This window comes from Opisthocomus hoazin, chromosome 17 (genome assembly GCF_030867145.1).
Source record: "Opisthocomus hoazin isolate bOpiHoa1 chromosome 17, bOpiHoa1.hap1, whole genome shotgun sequence".
Lineage (NCBI taxonomy): Eukaryota > Metazoa > Chordata > Aves > Opisthocomiformes > Opisthocomidae > Opisthocomus > Opisthocomus hoazin.
The window spans coordinates 6,566,510-6,585,489 of NC_134430.1; the positions used below are offsets into that span (position 1 = coordinate 6,566,510).

Consider the following 18,980-nt stretch of genomic DNA (forward strand, 5'->3'; position numbering starts at 1 on the left):
GCAGTCTAACACGAGCAACGCCGATTGGCTTGGGGCTGCCACTCGCCATCATAGCGCGCGCCGATTGGCGGACCGAGAGGCGCCTCAAGGAGAGGTAGGGGTGTGTGGAGGGAGCAAAATGGCGGCGGCCGGAGGGGGTGAGTGATGGTGGCGGTTGGGGGGTGCCGCGCCGGGCTCTGACGGGCCCTGGGCTCCCCGCGGCCGCCGGGTAGGGCAGGGGCCGTCCCGCCTCGCCTGTCCGAACCGGGCTTGTGCAGGGTCCCCGCGGCCTCCGGCCCAGCCCAGCCGCCTCCCTTCCCCGGGACGCTGCGGGCCGCGCAGCTCCGCGCTGGGAGGGCAGAGGCGGCCGGGGCCCGCTGGGAGCGGCATCGCGGGGGTGGGGGGCCGGGGCCGGGCTGCAGCCTGAGTCGGGCTGGGATAATCCGCTAACGGGCCTGGCCGCGGGCGGTTTCCTCCCTTAATGAACCGTCTCTTCCCGAGGCAGCTCTCTGACGCAGGGTGAGTTCGGCGGGACGGGGGGAGCGGCTCCCGCCCGGAGGCCGCGGCGATGGAGGCCCTGCCCGAGCTCTACGCCATCTTCCAGGGAGAGGTGCGAGGTGTTCCGGCCAGTGCCGTGCTGCTTTGGCTGCGGAGTTTGTTGTGTCTGTCACTGCTTCCTTCAGTGGTGGGCGGGTAGCTGGCAGCCCTGTTCCGCGTGTGTACGTGCCTGTGCGTAGCTATCTGTGCATTCAGGGTACGTGCATGTAGCTATGAACGTGTAGTAGCAGGGCCTGTTGCTGTAGGACAAGGGGTAATGGCTTTAAACCGAAAGAGGGCAGATTTAGACTGGATATAAGGAAGAAATTTTTTACAGTGAGGGTGGTGAAACCCTGGCACAGGTTGCTCAGAGAGGTGGGAGATGCACCATCCCTGGAAACATTCCAGGTCAGGCTGGACGGGGCTCTGAGCACCCTGAGCCAGCTGAAGATGTCCCTGCTCACTGCAGGGGGGTTGGGCTGGATGGCCTCTAAAGGCCCTTTCCCACCCAAAGCATTTGGTTATATAAAATGCGTATCTGAAGAACGGGAGCAGTTGGCTGACCGTGCCTCCTGCAGGTTACCAAGCATTGCAGTGTCCAACCTGCCTCGAAATCTAAAACTGAAGGAGAGCAGGAGAAGCACGTACTTTCTGTGCATCTTCTAACCTGTGGTTTGCAAGCAGGTGTTCTGTGAAGCGCTTTGCCTTAGGTGTTGTATTGATTTTCTTCACAGGTTGCTACAGTGACGGAATATGGGGCATTTATAAAAATTCCAGGCTGCAGGAAACAAGGTTTGTTTCTCTTCTTTTGTTCAGATGTAGTTTCATGTTGGTGTGTTCGAGCTGAGCAGTTGTCCTCGGAGTTAAAGGCTTACTAGCTTTCTAGAAAAGCTCAGAAGAGTTGTTGATTGTTTTCGTAACCTAGGAAGAAATTCAGGTTCATCGAAAGTATTTAGGACATGGTGGTGTGTTTGCATGAATACAGAGACTCGGAGAGCAGTTTGGTAACTTCAGGGTATTGTGGAGAATCGCTTTAAGGTATTGGACGAACTGTAGAAACTTTCTATAGTTAGTTTGCCCAACTGATTTCTTTCATGGCTGATATGAATGAGTTAATAAAAAAAAAACCTGGAGTGAAGCTAAGATAAATAAACTGGAAAGGCTGACTCAAAGCTCTGTCTATGTTTGTGGGAAACTTGCAGAGTCAAGCAACCTGATTTTACAAAAACAGCAGCTGACAGGGGGTGTTCTCCCCACAGATAGCCCCTTCCTTCTCCCCTCTCCTCGTGAAGTGCCCAGTCACTATAGTGCCAGTTCTAATAAAAGTTCTTGGACAGAAGCATGGCTGCTGGAGGAAGTCGCTTTGGACGCAGACAGGCCCTGCAACAGGAGCTTGAACAGCACGGCGTGTTTCTGTATTTGTCCTCCCTCATATAACCCCGCAGCCCACATGTCACCCCTGCAAGTTAAAAACATTTTTGGGGCTGTGTGACCTTGCAGGCGCAGGAGCTCAGGGCAGCCTTTGACTTTGCCAGCAAAGTGCTGTGTTGCTGGTGCGTGACCTGGGCGCGTTATCCTCTCGGCGTGGGGTGGCCTCAGCGGACTGGCAGGAGGGCAGAGGTGTGAGTGCCTGCTGCAGTGTTCAGGACGGGTGTCTGATAGTTTGAGTGCAAAGACATTGCTGTGGAGGCCTGCTTCTCTGAGTTGGTTTGGAGCGGATCTTCATGAGCTTTTATGTTGGATTACTGCAGCTAGCTGATTCTCACCGCCGTAACGTGCTGGAGGAAAGAGATGGTCGGTTTTGCTTAGGGCAAACCCTGAATATGTTCCCTGTCTCCCAGAGCAGAGGTCTGCAGACGGTTTTGATTGTGCACCCCCAGTGCACGAGCAGTGAAAATCAGTTAAAATTAGTGATTAAAAAATTTTTGAGCACCCCCAATATACACATATTTATATATAAATTATATACATGTACTGCTGTACTAATCATATGTACATTATAAAGCATACTCAAAAAAGAGAAATTGAAAAAGGATGAGCTAAATATCAAATAAGCACTATTAGTTTTTTTTATTTATTCATGGTACAAAAATCTTTTCTTCCCGTACCTCAAAGGATTGTACCGCATCCCCCCTACTTCAGAGACTGCTGTCTAGAGGGCAAAACTGAGATTCAGTGGTGACTTGTCTTTATTTTTTTCCCTTTCTTCTCTTCCAAAACCATGACCAGGCCTTGTCCATAAGACTCACATGTCCTCCTGCCGTGTGGATAAACCCTCAGAGATAGTAGATGTTGGGGACAAAGTATGGGTGAAGCTTATCGGAAAAGAGGTAATGTTAATTTTTATCTCTTTAGTGCTGTGTAGATCAAATATACTGAAAAACACTGAGAACATCGGCGCACAGAGGCTGTGTGTTCTATCGTGATGTCGGGGTTTCATGGCCTCTGTTGGGTGAATTCCCTTTACCTCCAGATGTGACTTTGGACACAGCGCTGCTGTGACTTGCAACGGGGCAGTCCAGATAAAGGGACTTGAGAAAAGCTTTTGCCTGAAAAACAGCAGAACGCTTCCCGCTCTTCCCCTGCGCACCCCTTCGCAGCTTGTGTCCCCTTAGCTGTGGGGTGTGGTGGCTGAATGAGACCCGAAGAGGATGCCAAGATAAGAGCTGGCGTAAACACAGTTCTTTAACTGTTTTGAGCGACAGGCCCGTTCTTGGAAGAAGCTGAGATTTTTGTTTGTTTATTTCCGGGAAAGTATCAGTGGCAGTGAATTATTTCCAAGAGAGAATACAGAGGCTTTTTGTTTGTTTTGAAGTAAGAGCATTATACATTCCCCCCCCCCCCCCCCCCCAATCTACATTGCTTTTTCTGCAGAAGATGTGACAGTAGGCTTTGTTGGGATCAAGGTGGAAGCATTCAGTTCGAAGTTGCACAGGATTTGGCCGTAAATGCTTTGCAGTTTTTTTTTGAAAGAAGATAATCGGGTTGATGTGCAAAACAAGGACTTAATTTTGTGTGAGGTAAGGGAAATGGGTTGAGAAACTTGGTTGTATTTACACAGTGTAGAAAAACGATATGAAGGACTTCACAGATTCTTTTTAGCCATCTGTGGTGTGCTTTTTAAAATTTTTTAATTTTTTTTGTTTTGTTTGTATGAGTTTCTATTAAGCCACTGTTTTCTTTATCTGGAACACAGTCATTGGGTTCCTGGCTGCTTTGCTGTAGAGGCAAGGGGCAGAAGTGTGTTGGAGAGATGGACAGCAGAGGAGTTTATTGTTAGGTTGTCTGCAAATAACTGGATGGATGTCATGTACAGGCAAAACAGAAATACCTTCAATAGCTGCATGGGTGAAAAAGCAGAAGGATGCAAGAAAGGTGTAAAAAAACCAAACCAAAATGAAAAAAACCAACCCCATAAAAACACCCAAAAAACCCCCAAACATACAACTTCTGCTCTTACATCTAAAGTGATAATGTGGCAATCAAGGAGTTACTGGGATTCAGAGAAGAGTAAGCCCCTAATAGAGATACTTAAAACATTTTTAGTCTCCGAAGAGGATCGAAATGGGAAAAAGAATATAAAGCTCTATTTTTCAGGGTTCAAGTCAGCCAAAGTACAGGTGCAGGCAGAACTGCCTGGGGAGTGGACGATTTGAGAATTACAGCAAAGCTTCCAAACGTGCGCTTTCTTCTGCAGCTCTTGGGTTAGGTCGTGTTGAAAGCAGAATGTTGATCTGAACAGACCTGTAGTTTGATCTTGTCTTATTACTGAGACAGCTGCTTAACAGAAGCTGTTATATTAGCTAGAATACTTTAAACACAGCTACAAACAAACACGGCTACAAACTAGTGAAACAAAAACACTTTCATGCCATCTCCCTTGTGGTGCTGCTGTTTGCTAACCAATGATTTCCTTCCTATTCTGCAGGCCTCCAGACACAGGGCGTTGGTTAACGTTGTTGTCATTTACTCTTCCTGTTACATATCTTCCTCTTTCAGATGAAAGATGACAAACTGAAGCTTTCCCTCTCCATGAAGGTTGTTAACCAAGGCACGGGAAAAGACCTCGATCCAAACAATGTTTCCCTTGAGTAGGTAAATCTACTGAGCAGAGTATGACAGATAGACGGGTTGCTACCACCTGCTTTTCCCTGCCGTGCCTTCCTGGCTTTCCTGCCACGCTCGTTCTCTAGGCCCCCCCTCCTCTGGAGGGCAAGGGACCTCTCGGAGCCCCCCAGTGACGCGCTGGCTGGCTGCGGGGCTGACTGAAGGCACGCCCTTGGCTACGCTGGTGGAGGCTGCTGGGAGCTCCAGCCCTTCACACCGCGGCAGGATTTTCATTCCTGCATTGGGATGGCCGGGCGCTTGTGCTGGAAGGGCTGTTATTTCCAGCTGGGGAGCTGTCTTGCTTACACATACTACGAAATCAAATGGTAACTGCTCGGGTGTTTCAGAGCTTCCTTGTCTGCCTTACCTTGCGACATCCCTTGCAGGTCAAATAAAATTGCTTTATTTTCACACTGCACAGCTACGTGTGTGTGTATTCGCATACATAATACAGAGGTTAGCATAAAGCTGTGACCACAGCTCCCTGCGTCTGTCTGCTTTGTGTAGAGAGTGCTCGGTGAACGTCAAAAATAGATGATGACAGGTAGTACACTGCTAACAGTGTGGTTTGTTCTAATGCACAGTTGGTCAGCTCTCCTCTTTGGATTAGCCAAGTGGTGCTTTTAGAGCAACATTTGAAATAACTTCTGTTTAGATCCTGTCCATGTAAATATGCTAGGATAAAGATGAGTGGATTGAAAATGGAACTGTCCTTGTCTTTCCAGTCAAGATGAGCGGAAGAAACGCACGTTCAGAGACTATACCAGTCAGAAGATCACGCTTGAGGCTGTCTTGAACACTGTGTGCAAGAAATGCGGTTGCAAAGGTTGGTTTGTGCAGCGTTGTCTTAGTCTTTTGGTGTAGCCTTGTTCTAACTAGGTAGTGATAGGATTATAATGACATACCTTGTCTATCACCTGTTACGAAAAGGAAAGATGTAGCTGAACTCAGAATCACAGAATGGTAGGAGTTGGATCATCCAGTCCAACTCCCTGCCGAAGCAGGGTCACCCAGAGCAGGCTGCACAGCCCCAGGCGGGGCTGGAATATCTCCAGAGAAGGAGACTCCACAGCCCCTCTGGGCAGCCTGGGCCAGGGCTCCGTCACCCTCAGAGGGGAGAAGTTCTTCCTCGGGTTCAGCTGGAGCTTCCTCTGCTTCAGTTTGTGCCCGTTGCCCCTTGTCCTGTCGCTGGGCACCCCTGGAAAGAGTCTGGCCCTGTCCTCTTGACCCCCACCCTGCAGATATTTAGAGGCATTTCGAAGGTCCCCTCGCAGCCTTCTCTTCTCCAGGCTGAACAAGCCCAGCTCCCTCAGCCTCTCCTTGTAGCAGAGATGCTCCAGTCCCCTCCTCATCCTCGTAGCCCTCCGCTGGACTCTCTCCAGTAGCTCCTCATCTTTCTTGAACTGGGGAGCCCAGCACTGGACACAGCACTGCAGATGGGGCCTCCCCAGGGCAGAGCAGAGGGGGAGGAGAACCTCCCTCGCCCTGCTGCCCACACTCCTCTTGATGCACCCCAGGAGACCATTGGCCTTCTGGGCAGCCAGGGCACGCTGCTGGCTCATGGTCACCCTGTCGTCCCCCAGCACTCCCAGTCCCTCTCCACAGAGCTGCTCTCCAGCAGGTCAGCCCCAGCCTGTACTGGTGCCTGGGGTTGTCCCTCCCCAGGTGCAGGACCCTGTCGTTGCTCTTGTTGAACTCCCTTTATAAAGGTTTATTTTTTAAAATTGTATGCCTTTGAGCTTCCTGTAAAGAACCTTCCTGCTGAGTACGGGATCAGTATGGGCTCCCTTCTTGCAGTATTTGTGCTAATGTGTCTTATAGCTGAGGCCCCATTCCGTTTTTGCATTTTAAGAAGTAAACACATGGCTTCACCAGATCATTTCATTGTGAAGAACGATCACTAGAAATTGCTGATCAGTTGTTGGGAACACTGTGTTAGCTTGTGAGCAGTGTTGCAGAGCTGAAAACAAGCATTTAGTTTCTGTAACGTGGTGAAATTTTTGTGTTTTGCCTAGCTCAGCAGTGGGAAGTTGGCTTATGTGATGCCTTTTTGGTAGCTTTTTGCGAGTTGCTGAGGCATAAAGTAATTTTTTGTACGCAGAGTTCTTGCTGCACCCTATTTGTCTTCTGTTATTTAGCCACAGAGTGAATAGTTAAGCTGGAGTTAATGCTCTGTTCTCTGTAGTGGCAGATAACCATCTTTAAAATACCATTTTAGAGAATTCCCGAACTTTGTACTGGATTCTGCATATTTGCAGGCTGCTTTTTAATGATGATGTCTGCTCGTAACAGGCAGGCAGATGCTATCTATCTGCAGGTTCTGCTACAGCTGTTAGTAGGTCAATTTTGATATCTCCAGAGTAGAAAGGGCAGAACCAGCCTGAGCTGACTTCCTCTGTATTTGTGGCTTTGGTCTTATTTACCCGGTGCCTATCACACCAATTTACTCCCTTTCCCATACGCTTTTCCTTGCTGTTTAAGCCTTTGTGCAGACAAGTTTCTACCAGTTGCCCTGTTCGTGCAAGAGTGTCTTAGTTTTTGCCTGACTAATCTTCCAATGCTATTTTACAGGTCATTTTGCCAAGGAGTGTTTCGTGCAGCCTGGAGGTACCAAATATAGCCTCATTCCAGAAGAGGAGGAAGAGGAGGTGGCAGCAGCAGCAGAAAGAGATAAAAAGACCAGCCTGGCTGACGAGTCTTCAAAAAAAAGGAAAAAGGTAAGAGGTCCCCTACGGCTGGCCTGGAAGAGTGAGCCAGACAATGTGTTCTGTGTGGTTACATCTGTGATTTACTGCGGCATCGTGGTTCTGAGTAGCCACTTCTGAGCTTGAGAAGGCGGCTCGGTTTTGTGCAGATTCTGTAGCAAAGCAGAAATCTCCTCTGCACACTTTTTTAGTAATTCTCATACTTTCTCCCTTTATTCTTGCTAAACTGTCTTTTTACGATGGTTTTGTGCTATAATGCACAATCCTCAAACGATATTTCTTAGAATGAGAAAAGGATTTCCCCCTCCCCCTCTGCTCTTTGTAAGGCTTTACAGAAATTGCTTCAGTTTCCTGAATTTCTGTGATTCTTGCGAATAGCCCCGTGTCCCCTCCCTGCTCGCTTCTCTTGCCCTGACACCTTTCTCTAAGCTGGGCCGAACGCCCTGCTGCAGCGGGTGTCCTGACCCAGCCAGCGCCACGTGAACTGGGCTTGTCTGCGCGCGCCGGGAGAACCGCTGGGTGTGTTTGCGCAGGGAGCGCGCTCCGTCTCCACGCTCCGAAGCGATTTTTGTCTCTCTGGAAATGTCAAGAGATAAGAGACCTTTTATGGCCGGTGTTTGAACTCTGGCTCCAGAGCGTGCTGAAGGGGAGACCTGAATCCACAACAGGAGCGTTTGCTGGTCAGTCTGTTTATACAGCAAGGAGTGTTCCAGTTCTAGACTTCAGTAAATAAACTGTTTCATCAGCCCCTTCACAACTGGAGTCCAACTTTTAATTACGCTTCCAAAGCCCTTCTTTTTTTTTTGTTTCTTTTTCTTTCTTTCCAGCTCTGTGGCCTGCCTGTATCCCTGGAGAGGGGCAACAGGCAGGAGAGGTGACAGGTTTCATTTTTACAGGAGAGGGACAAGGATGGTGTTAGCAATTGCGTAGTGAGAACGAACTTCTGAGGGCTTAGTTCTGCCAGGCTCGCTGTGGGGCTAAACCAGTACTGGTGCTGGTAGCAGAGACTGCGGATGCTGGCAGCAGCGAGCAGAGGAGTCTGTTTTGATGACAGCACTCAGACCAGTCCAGAGTGACTGACACTGGTAGCTGAAGCCTTGCTTCCAGTCACGTTTTTCACTGGTGATGCGGCTTCTGGCGCTTTAGCGTGCTCTCATTTGGGAGAAGAGGGTGACTCTGAGGGTGACGGAGCCCTGGCCCAGGCTGCCCAGGGAGGCTGTGGAGTCTCCTTCTCTGGAGATATTCAAGACCCGCCTGGACAAGGTCCTCTACAGCCTACTGTAGGTGACCCTGCTTCTGCAGGAGGGTTGGACTAGATGACCCACAGAGGTCCCTTCCAACTCCTGCCATTCTGTGATTCTGTGAAGAGCAGCTGGGCTGGTGGTGGGATCGGAGGTGGTGTCTGCACCAGTGCAGCAGAGCCGGGCGTGTCGTGACTTGTGTCAGCCCCTGCCTTGTTGCACACCTATTTCTGCCCTACAGTCAGTACAAAACAAAGCTAGTGTTAATGAGACACCTAATTTGCAGTTCCTGTTTGCTCAGTAGCGCTGTGGGTGGCTGATCCAGTGGTGGGAACTGGAGCTCTCTTGATTGTAGATCCTGTTGCCTGGTTCCATCCCGGGATGTGCTTTGCTTCCCCACCGTGCAGTCTCTTAGTCAAGAAGGCCTTGGACTTGCCTGCGGGGTGTCGTTACGCTGCAGTAGAACACGCGTGTGCTCTGCTTGCTGTTCTGACCTCGGGAGCACGTGGCTGAACGGAGTTGTCGCTCGGATCCCAGTCGAGCTGCGACGCTGACCTGCCCGGACACCAGAGGCTGGGCTCTCCGCTGCCGTGGGGCGGGGTGAGAGCGGGCCGTCGGCAGCACCTCACAGGGCTGGCTGCTCCTGCCCTGGGTGCTCTGCTCTCTAGCAGTGATGATGGTTTGTCTGCTAAAGGCTCCTGTAACTGTTATTTAAGTGCTGCAGGGAAAAATTAACACAAAGAGGTAGGCAAATAGCTCATGATCACGCCAGTGCCCGTGCACAGGGCTGGGGATTCCCTGCGGAGCCTTGCCCTGCTCAGACTACAGGATATGGGGGTCGCGGCCTGAGCTTGTGACTAGTTTTTTGGGGGGTCTGTGGATTAACAGCCTGCCTTTACATCTTGCTTGTTCCTTTGATCTTCCTCCCTTCTCAAGGAGGAGATCAAAAGTTTTCAGATATTTTCCAGTGCTGGAAAACAAAACTTTGGGCTTTTTGGTGGGAGGATGTGGGATCCTGGAGATGAATAGCTCCCTTGTTGTCTCAAGTGCCTGCTGTGATCTTGTCTGGGAGCTACCATGTACTTCCCTGCTTGCCTGGGGCCCCGGGGGGGTTTACACAAAGTAGAAATAGCTCAGTGTACCTAGTAACAATGGCCTTGCTGACCTCATCCCCTCGGATGTCTGTAACCTAAACGTAGAGCTTATATTTTTAAATAATAGGCAGGGAACTGCTGTCTACCAAGCATCCGTTTAGGGTCACAGCAGTAGTATTAACATTTTTGGTTGTTCATGATTAACGTTTTCTGTTTCCTTCATCTGATGCTCCCTTGCAGTCCCCATGCGCTCTGCAGCTCTCCCCAGAGACTCCGCTCCTTTCTCTGGGGCCCTTGCCCCCTTTTTTCATGCTTGTCTTCCCGATGGTTCCTCAGGTCCTCACTTTGCTCCTGCCTGAGCCCCACAGCATTTACAGGTGTAGGAGACAGCTGGGAGCCTGGTCTTTGCACTGGCCCAGGCTTCTGGTGTGACTGAGGGCACAGATCTTTCTAGTGACAGATCACCCCGTTAGTGCTCTGCACGAGAGCGCTCTCCTGCCTCTCGTAGTCCCTGAGAAAAGACGTGAGGGAGAAGCGCGGGTGCTGCGGTCGCCGCGCTGTGCGGGAGTACTGGGGAGCACCTGAGGAGCTGCAGGCAGCTGCCTGGGCTGTGTCCCTCTCGCTGCTGCTCTGGGTCGCGGGGTGAAGGAGCTCCTGTGGGAACGCGGCAGCGTGCCTGTGCCGGCCCGGCGTGGGTGGGAGGCGTGCTGAGCAGAAAGGAGCCCTGCTGGTTCTTCTCTCCTCCCTGTCTTTCAAGAAAAGGCCTGCTGTTTCAGCACTCGGAGTAAGCCCTTGAATTTGGATTCTACAAAAGCGTCCCCTCTTCTGCTCAGATACATTGGTTAACTTCCTTACCCTGGGGTGGTTTTGTCACTGGGATTGCGTCGTCAATGTGACCTGTGATATATTTTTGGCAGACTTTGCTGCTTGTTCTCCCACTGTGTGAAAGATTTCCAGGCAGCCTGCTTGCAGATGTTGTCTCTTCGTGCAAAATCCACACCTTCTTAACTGTTTGCTCAGTGACCTGTGGTTAGTCAAGCCTTAGTCCATCATCACCTGTGGCTGGTACTTGTTTTATGAGTTCTGGAATGTCATTAGCTTAGGGCACAGCTCTTCAGCTGTTCTCTTACTGTGCTTAGCTGTGCTTTTCTGAACTCTGCTGTATTTATTTAATGACCATAGACTGGATTCTTGTCAAATTAATTCTGAGTAGTCCTCCAACAAGAGGTGCAATAGTACCTTTAGATTTACATAAGGAATCTTTTCTGGAATGAAACTGGGTGGTGGCATTTCACTTTGTTCTCTTTTTTTTTTATTTTTCATTTAAAGAATTCAAAAACCCTACAAGGCATACTGGCACCTCTCTGGAGATGCAGAAAGGCATCTATCTGTAAATCCATTCTAATTTTTCGCAAGGACAGACATAAAGTCTCTGAATGAGACCATAACTTACAGAAGGGTCTGGCGAAAAAAATTTAAACTTCTTGGAGAGTTCTGGACCCTCCCTTCTTATCTCAAAATCAAATACCTGTGGAAGGAGTGAACTGTTGTAACATTGTTAAAGCATAGCCCCGAGCAACTTTCCAGCTTTTTAAAAATACCTCCAGCAATAGGAAAACCAGTGCTATCGGGCTGTGGCCCAGCCTGCTGCTCTTCTGCATGCCAGCACCCAACACAGGTTTTGTAGGTGAGCGATACAGAAGCAAGCTTACTCCGTTTTTGTGGAACTGTAATTATGGCACAAATTGGACAAGCGTGCGAGGAATCGTAGCGTGCAGGTCTTCGTGCTGGTTGGCCCTCCGCACCTTTACACGGACGGTCTGCTTGGGCAAAAGCCACGCCAGGTGTTGACACAGATGCAGCGTTTGCGGGTCTGGGGGGTGCCTGGGTGTGCCCCAGAGCCGAGCTGAGCTTCATCCACGAGCAGCCGTTGGTTCTGGAGACCGGTTTGAGGCTCTGGATGGGACAGGGCTTTGCTGCTGTTGCAGAAGGCGGAAATCTCGCCTCTGCTGTGGCGCTGCCCTCTCCGTGCATGAGCTGGAGAAACGCTCCTGCCTGTGCAGCCGTGAGCGGGCTGGCAGCCGGCGGAGTGCTGGTCTCCCGGGACCGGGTGCAGGAATTCCAAGAAATCTGTGGTTTGACAGAGGATTGCTGCCCGCGTGGAGTGATTTCACAGCAGCTCTGCCTTCTGCTGCGGAAAATGTTAAGCTCTTCGACGGTTGGCTTGGTGATCTTACAGGTCTTTTCCAAACTTAATGATTTGAGGGAGGTTCTCCTGCCCCTCTGCTCTGCCCTGGGGAGGCCCCATCTGCAGTGCTGTGTCCAGTGCTGGGCTCCCCAGTTCAAGAAAGGTGAGGAGCTACTGGAGAGAGTCCAGCGGAGGGCTACGAGGATGAGGAGGGGACGGGAGCATCTCTCCTAGGAGGAGAGGCTGAGGGAGCTGGGCTTGTTCAGCCTGGAGAAGAGAAAGGCTGAGAGGGGACCTTAGAAATGCCTCTAAATATCTGCAGGGTGGGTGTCAGGAGGACGGGGCCAGACTCTTTGCAGTGGTGCCCAGCGACAGGACAAGGGGCAACGGGCACAAAGTGAAGCAGAGGAAGCTCCAGCTGAACCCGAGGAAGAACTTCTTCCCTCTGAGGGTGACGGAGCCCTGGCCCAGGCTGCCCAGGGAGGCTGTGGAGTCTCCTTCTCTGGAGATATTCCAGCCCCGCCTGGCCGCTCTGGGTGACCCTGCTTGGGCAGGGGGTTGGGCTGGGTGACCCACACAGGGCCCTGCCAACCCCAAACATTCTGTGATTCTTCCATCGCTGGCTTGCTCCCTGTGGTATTTGGAGTCCAGAGTGTGCTTATGCTGTGGTGCTTGCAGTACTGCACTGAAAAAATACTTATTATGTGTTGGTGTGAGCAGTTTGGCTGCTACAAACCCCCAAAAAGGGAAGACTGAGACTTTGGAGTGGGTTGGTTTTTTTTTTTTTTCAGCCAGCACAATATCCACGTGTGTACTTTTGTTTCCCCTGTAATCCTGGAGGGACTGGCGTGACATCCTGTCCTGTCTTCAGCCTTCACGTGCTGAGAAAGTTTCCCAAGCTCTGGAATGAAACTCTGTTAGTTGTTAAGGTCTGGTCAAACTTTCTCACCATGTGCACAAGCTGGAACAGCTTGAGAAAATTCTCCTTGCTGCATCCCTTTCTCTAGAATATTTAACTCTTTACTGTGCTCTTTTGAAGACTGTTATGATTTGCTTCTGCCCTTAGTCTGTGGGTAGGGGACTTTGAAGTGAGCCTGGTATTGTCCCACAGAAAAATGCAGACACTCAACTTCTGGGTGACATCAGTGAGCATAGTGCTGGTGTGGAGTGACAAAGAACAGTTACCTGCCAAGGGTCTGCTAGGTGTGGAGTGAATCCAGTCCTTTGCTCTCGTCCCTGGAGCCCCAGAAGACTCTGCTCGGTGTTCGGCTCCAAGCCATTTGTGTTCTTTGCTCTTCTGCCTCCTTAAAAATTGTTCTGTTTCACATTAAATAAGGTGCTTGCTCCCTTCCTTTACTGTCCCTAATTGGTAGCTGGTACCTCGTGCTACGACACACAGTCCCTGCTAAATCGATGTCTTTAGCTGGGCCTCTTGTGTCCCTACTCTTACCGGATAATATGTTGGTTTTAAGTGAAACATAGACAGGCTCGGCTTGTCTTCCCGTAAGCCAGTATATTAATTTTCGTATGGAAACTGCACTTGGCTGGAAGTGGCTGAAGCTAATGGAAGAAATGTCTCGTGGGGAGGAGGGTGGAACCCAGCCTTTGCTGCGCTCTCTGCATTGGAGCACTTCTTTTTTTTTTTTTTTTTCCCCCGGGCAATTTTCAGACAATTTGCCCTTCAGGGGGAGGTTCTGGCTGGCACTGGAGGGCTACGAGCAGCCCTGTGCCCTCGCCATTAACGCAACCGAAATGCAGCGTTCTCGCCTGCCTTGGTGTGAGCTGCGTGAGCACCTCGGAGCCTGCAGCAGATGAAGCAGAGTTGGGATGTAAAAGTCAGTTACTGCAGGGGATCTCATTTTTCCGCTTTTTGCCTCGTTTTTCTTGCTGTGCTCAGCAGCTGCTCCTGCCTTTTGTTTCGAACAGAGGAGTGTTGGTTTCTCAGCTTGGAGTCGCCTGGGTGAATGTGTGTGTGCTGCCATGCTCGGGCTTCCTTCTGTGAAGCAAGTTGTCTTCACCTGGGTGCTTTCCAGCCAGGGCTGTTCTTTTCTGCTGGGTGGGGTGGGTGTGGAAGAGGCCTGAGGCAGCACCTGTGGGTGCCCCAGCCGGGAGGTATCTCACACCGAACCCACAAAACCGGTGTCAGCGCTGACTTCAGCACTGCAGTTCCCATGGGCAGCCCTGCCCAGCGCCAGGTTGAGTTGGAGCAGGATCCTGGGGTGCATGCAGAGGAGTGTGGGCAGCAGGGCGAGGGAGGTTCTCCTCCCCCTCTGCTCTGCCCTGCTGAGGCCCCATCTGGAGTACTGTGTCCAGTTCTGGGCTCCCCAGTTCAAGAAAGGTGAGGAGCTACTGGAGAGAGTCCAGCGGAGGGCTACGAGGATGAGGAGGGGACTGGAGCATCTCTGTTATGAGGAGAGGCTGAGGGAGCTGGGCTTGTTCAGCCTGGAGAAGAGAAGGGTGAGAGGGGACCTTAGAAATGCCTCTAAATATCTGCAGGGTGGGTGTCAGGAGGACGGGGCCAGACTCTTTGCAGTGGTGCCCAGCGACAGGACAAGGGGCAACGGGCACAAACTGAAGCCGAGGAAGCTCCAGCTGAACCCGAGGAAGAACTTCTTCCCTCTGAGGGTGCCGGAGCCCTGGCCCAGGCTGCCCAGGGAGGCTGTGGAGTCTCCTTCTCTGGAGATATTCCAGACCCCCCTGGATGCGGTGCTGTGCAGCCTGCTCTGGGTGACCCTGCTTGGGCAGGGGGTTGGGCTGGGTGACCCACAGAGGGCCCTGCCAACCCCTACCGTGCTGTGATTCTGTGAAATACCTGCCCACACCAGTCGTTCTGATTTTGTACACGTATCTCGTGTGTGTCTGTGGCTGATTGCTGCTGTTCTCTTCATCTAATCACGTGTGTGTTCTCTCTCCCTTGGCTTGGCATCTAGGGTGGCTGTGGGTGTCCTCCCGGAGGCCCCATCCTGCCAGCAGTCCTGTGGCGGGCAGGACCATGCCCTGGGGCTCGCTGCTGCTTGCTGCTTCCTCGTGGAAGGAGTGTGTGGCACTAGCAGCCCTGCCAAGGCAGGGGTGACTTACAGCAAGCCTCTCCCAGTAAAACTCTCTGCAGGCCCAAGGGTGGCCTTGAGGTGGTTGGTAGTGCTCTCGGCAAAGAAAGTAAGTGGGGGAGTTGGCTTGAGGGCTGTAGGCTGCTCCCGTTGCACTCCTCTCCACAGGAGAGGAATGTGAAACACGTTGGTGTTACGTGTGGGACTGTCACCTGACGGCTGTCTGTCTGCCATTGTGCACAGCCGCGCTCTGAACAAGCCACCATTCGACCTCTTTCAGGTAGGGGGGTCGGGGGAGGCAGCAGGGCTGTTTGCCTGGCTTGCCAAGACCCCTTTTCCTGGTCTAGGGATGCCTTGGCGCTCTGGGCTTCCCCCAGCCTTTGGTTCAGGCTCGGCAGAGCCGTTACCGCTGCTGCCGGAGAGCTCAGCCCTCCGGGGTGGTGGTCGGCGTGGGAGCAGGGCCGTGGCATCTTGCTCACGCTCCTATGAGAGCCGTGCCACCGCCGCCGTGCCACCGCCGCCGTGCCACCGCCGCCGCGGGGCATGCTGCTGCACGCCCAGGATGGCCCCAGCCGAGAGGAGACGCATCCAGTAAGAGAGATAAAGCATGCGTGGGGGGAAAGGAGCTGGGCTGCAACCGGGGGATAAAACCCCCCGTTGTCCAGCGCAGCCAGCAGTAACACGTGTGTCACTGGCACCTGGCCGCGTAGTTAAATTCTGGAAGGGAACAGGACGCTGGTTTTCAGCATCAGATTGTTTTCAGCATCTTATGGCTGTGCCAGTTCCAGAGCAGGGAGCACACGTAGGTCACCCAGGAGGTGTAGCTCACTTCAAGCAAAAATTCTTCAACCCCAGCAAGGTGAAGGCAGCAAGCGTTGCTCGCCGGGCTGCGTTCCTCGCTGGTGGTGTCGGAGCCTGCTGCAGGCACTCGCCTGGGCTTGGGTTGCCTTGCTGGCCCATCTCCACTTCCAACCCTCGTTTGCTTCTTCCCATATGTCCTCTTCATGCCCTTGAATAAAATGAGAATTCACGAGAGCCGTTTCGTAGAACGGTTTGCATTGGAAGGGACCTTTAGAGGTCATCCAGCCCAACACCCCTGCCGTGAGCAGGGACATCTTCAACCAGACTACGTTGCTCAGAGCCCCATCCAACCTGACCTGGAATGTTTCTAGGGATGAGACATCTACCACCTCTCTGGGAAACCAGTGCCACTGTTTCATTTGCACAGTGAGGTCTCTCTCTGATGTTGGTGTGACTGTGGATGAGATCAGTGGATCCTCCGTGGAGGCCAGCGTTGCTGGGCTCGGACACAAAGCTGGAACCCTTACTGATCTTGGCAATCTTCAAGTGCTTTATGTTAAGCATATGCAAAATATCAGAATTACTGGTTTTGTGGGTCCTCTCACCTGCCTGCTGCTTTCCTTTATAGCCTTAGAACCAAGGGCCATTAGGGGCGATACCTCGTTTTTGCAGGACAATCATTGCTGCTTCAAAGCATCTTCCTAAAATAAACCTGAAAAAAAACAAATCTTCCACCTCGCTCCAAGGGTTGGTCTGCACGATGGTTTTGGGGGTGTGCAGGGACCTGGCAAGGGGAGTTGTGCCGGGGTCAGATGTGGACGTTTGCTCATGCATGCGCAGGAGCCGACTGTGCCGGCTGATGCCTTCCAAGCCAGCTGCGCTGCTGGCAGCGGCACGGCTGGGGCTGGCGCTGGCTGCCCGGCCTGCCTGCAGCTCTGCCCGGGGGACCGTGGGTCACCGAGGGGCTCGGCGGGCACGGCCGGCTCCCCGGAGCTGCCGTCAGTGCTGCTCCTTGGTGGAAGGGCACGAAGCGACGGGCAGAGCGGGGCCAGCAGCAGGGCCGGGCAGATGGATCCTCTTTCCCCAGTACTGCTCTCTAATTAAATATGTACAAATTGCTGTACTGTGTCACTAACAAGTCTTTATCTGCTTTGGGCTGCCCTGCCCGATGAGGTGCGGGGGAAGGTGTGCTGCGGGGCTGATCTCGGGGTAATCTCTGCTTCGTAATTCCTGTTGGATGCCTCAAAATCGAGGGTTTAGATCCCTGTCAGCGTTCCTTACCAGCTTTATCCCAGCACCAGCTGATCTTATTCTGCATCTCAATGTCAGGTCTCGAGCTCTGCGAAACTTTTGCTCCAGGGCTTCGCAGAAACAAAGCCCGGGGGGCTCCGTGCTGCCCTTGGATTCCGCCGTGAGCAAGGGGAGAGGGCGGGAGGCTGCCGGAGCTGTGCAATCTGTTTCGAGGTTGTGCAAAGAGCCGCTGCTTGCACAAGGGCCCTTGCCTCACCCCGGGACCGCTGCCGGGAGCTCACTGGCGTCGCTGGGCTGCGTCCGTCTGCTGCTGGCGTGGGGGGGCGGGCAGGGCGCTCCCCCCCAGCTGCCTGCGCTGGAAACCCCTTTGGTGGGCAAAAAGGCTTCACCCTGCCAACCTCTATTAATAAAAAATAAATAACAGAGTAAGCTCCGACCGTGGAGCGACGGCCAGGCCTCCTGGTGATTTGACCAAGAGTTTTCAGGCTGGGATTTGCACTTTGACCCCCGCCTCTGCTCCGGGCGCTGCCGTGCCCTGCCCGGCGCGGCTGCGGTCGGGGTGAACCCCGGGCTCGTTGCGCAGGGTGCCTCGCTGTCCTGCTGAGCACCGGTGACGGCTTTCCCGCCTGCAAGGCTTTTGATTTGTTTTCCTTCGTTCGCTAGGAGAAGAAGAAGAAGAAGAAGCACAAGAATAAGCAGCCCTCCGAGTCGGACTCGGACAGCTCGGACTCGGACAGCGATGGGGCTAAGCCGGCTGGCAAGAGGACCAAGCATTCGGGGAAGCCCAGCAAGGCTCAGAAGAAGAAAAAGAAAAAGAAGCACAAGAAGAAGCCGCGGGACTGAGCGGGCAGGCGGGCAGGGGTGCCGGCATCGCGACTGCCCCGTGCACACCACGAGGAGCGAGCGGAGCTGAAGCCACGCGCCCCTTGCTCCGGGGACAAGGAGCTTCCCTCTCCTCGGAGCAAGCTTGGCGTGCGGTGCTGCAGGTGTTGACTTTGACACGAGTTGTCCTCTGTTTCCTCAGGCGTTGGCTGCCGTCTGCTCCCACCCGTGGGCCTGCATGGCACCAGCCCGTCCCCTCGCCTCGGAAGAACGGAGCCGCGCTCGGGGCCGGGCGCCGCTGGGCCCTGCGATGGGGCTGCGTCCTCGCGCCGGTGACGGTGCCGAGCTGCTCGGCTTTGGTGCAAACCCTCCCCCGGCCTCGCTCGTTTTTCTCTGCAACCTTTGGGAGTGGAAGAGTAAGAAGCGAATGGGGGAGTGGAGTTATTTTATGTAAACATTAACTGTGGTGTGTTTGCAGCCTTGGTAAGTGATGGAAAATAAATCTCTCCAGTCTCCACTTGTACTTTGTACCAGGTCTTTTCTTTTGTGTGCTTCATTTCAGGGAGTGAAAAAATAGGGCTGGCTGCAGGGGAGGGGATGGCGCCTGCAGGAAAGGGGTTTTTGAGAGTCCTGGCTGCTTTCGGAGGTTCCCGGGGGTGGGAAGGGGGTGTGTGATGAGGTGACCCCTCCGAGCAGCCTTCTGGTGAGGAGCAACTGGAGCATAAATCTTGTAACTGGAGCTGAAGGTCAGGGGGGAAGGGAGGGCAGAGGGCCAGGCTGTCCCGCGCCGGGTCCGGGGTTGCTCTGGCCAGGGGTGACCCTGGAGGAAGCGTGCCGGGGCGGCTCGTCCCCGCCGGGGCAGATGTGCCCGACACAGGGGGCTGTGTCACTCCCAGTGCCTCGGCTGAGCGGGGCTGGCGATGGCACCTCGGGGGGGTGGCTGAGGGGCTGCGGGGCAGAGCCTGCCCCTGCTCCCAGGGCTGTGCCCTTCCTGCCCCGGTCCGCTAGAGCCGAGTCCCCCCGTTTGGGCTGCTTCTCGGCCCAAACCCAGACCCTTGGTGCCCGGGACCTTGATTCCCTGCTCAGCCGCTGCCGGAGCTGTGGCAGAGGGGAGGCAGGCGGGTGGCTCGGGGGATGCAGCGAGCCGGCGCCTGGCGATGGGTGGCAGAGCTGCCGTCGGAGCAAGCCAATATTCCTCTGGAAAAGCA

The 18,980-nt window shown here is 53.2% G+C and overlaps 1 protein-coding gene across 2 annotated transcripts; it reads left to right on the top strand.

The window, feature by feature from the left end:
• Positions 1–89: 89 nt before the first annotated feature.
• ZCCHC17 (zinc finger CCHC-type containing 17) lies at positions 90–18,302 on the top strand. 2 transcript variants are annotated; one of them, XM_075438048.1, is made up of 8 exons: positions 90–137; positions 485–589; positions 1,251–1,308; positions 2,746–2,846; positions 4,516–4,607; positions 5,349–5,449; positions 7,195–7,340; positions 17,614–18,302. In XM_075438048.1, exons 2-8 carry the CDS (start codon positions 548–550, stop codon positions 17,791–17,793), a joined length of 720 nt encoding a protein of 239 aa, XP_075294163.1. In that variant the 5' UTR covers positions 90–137; positions 485–547; the 3' UTR covers positions 17,794–18,302. The 2 variants fall into 2 exon arrangements, with proteins under 2 accessions (XP_075294163.1, XP_075294164.1); XM_075438049.1 differs by lacking the exon at positions 17,614–18,302 and adding an exon at positions 7,758–10,134.
• Positions 18,303–18,980: the final 678 nt, after the last annotated feature.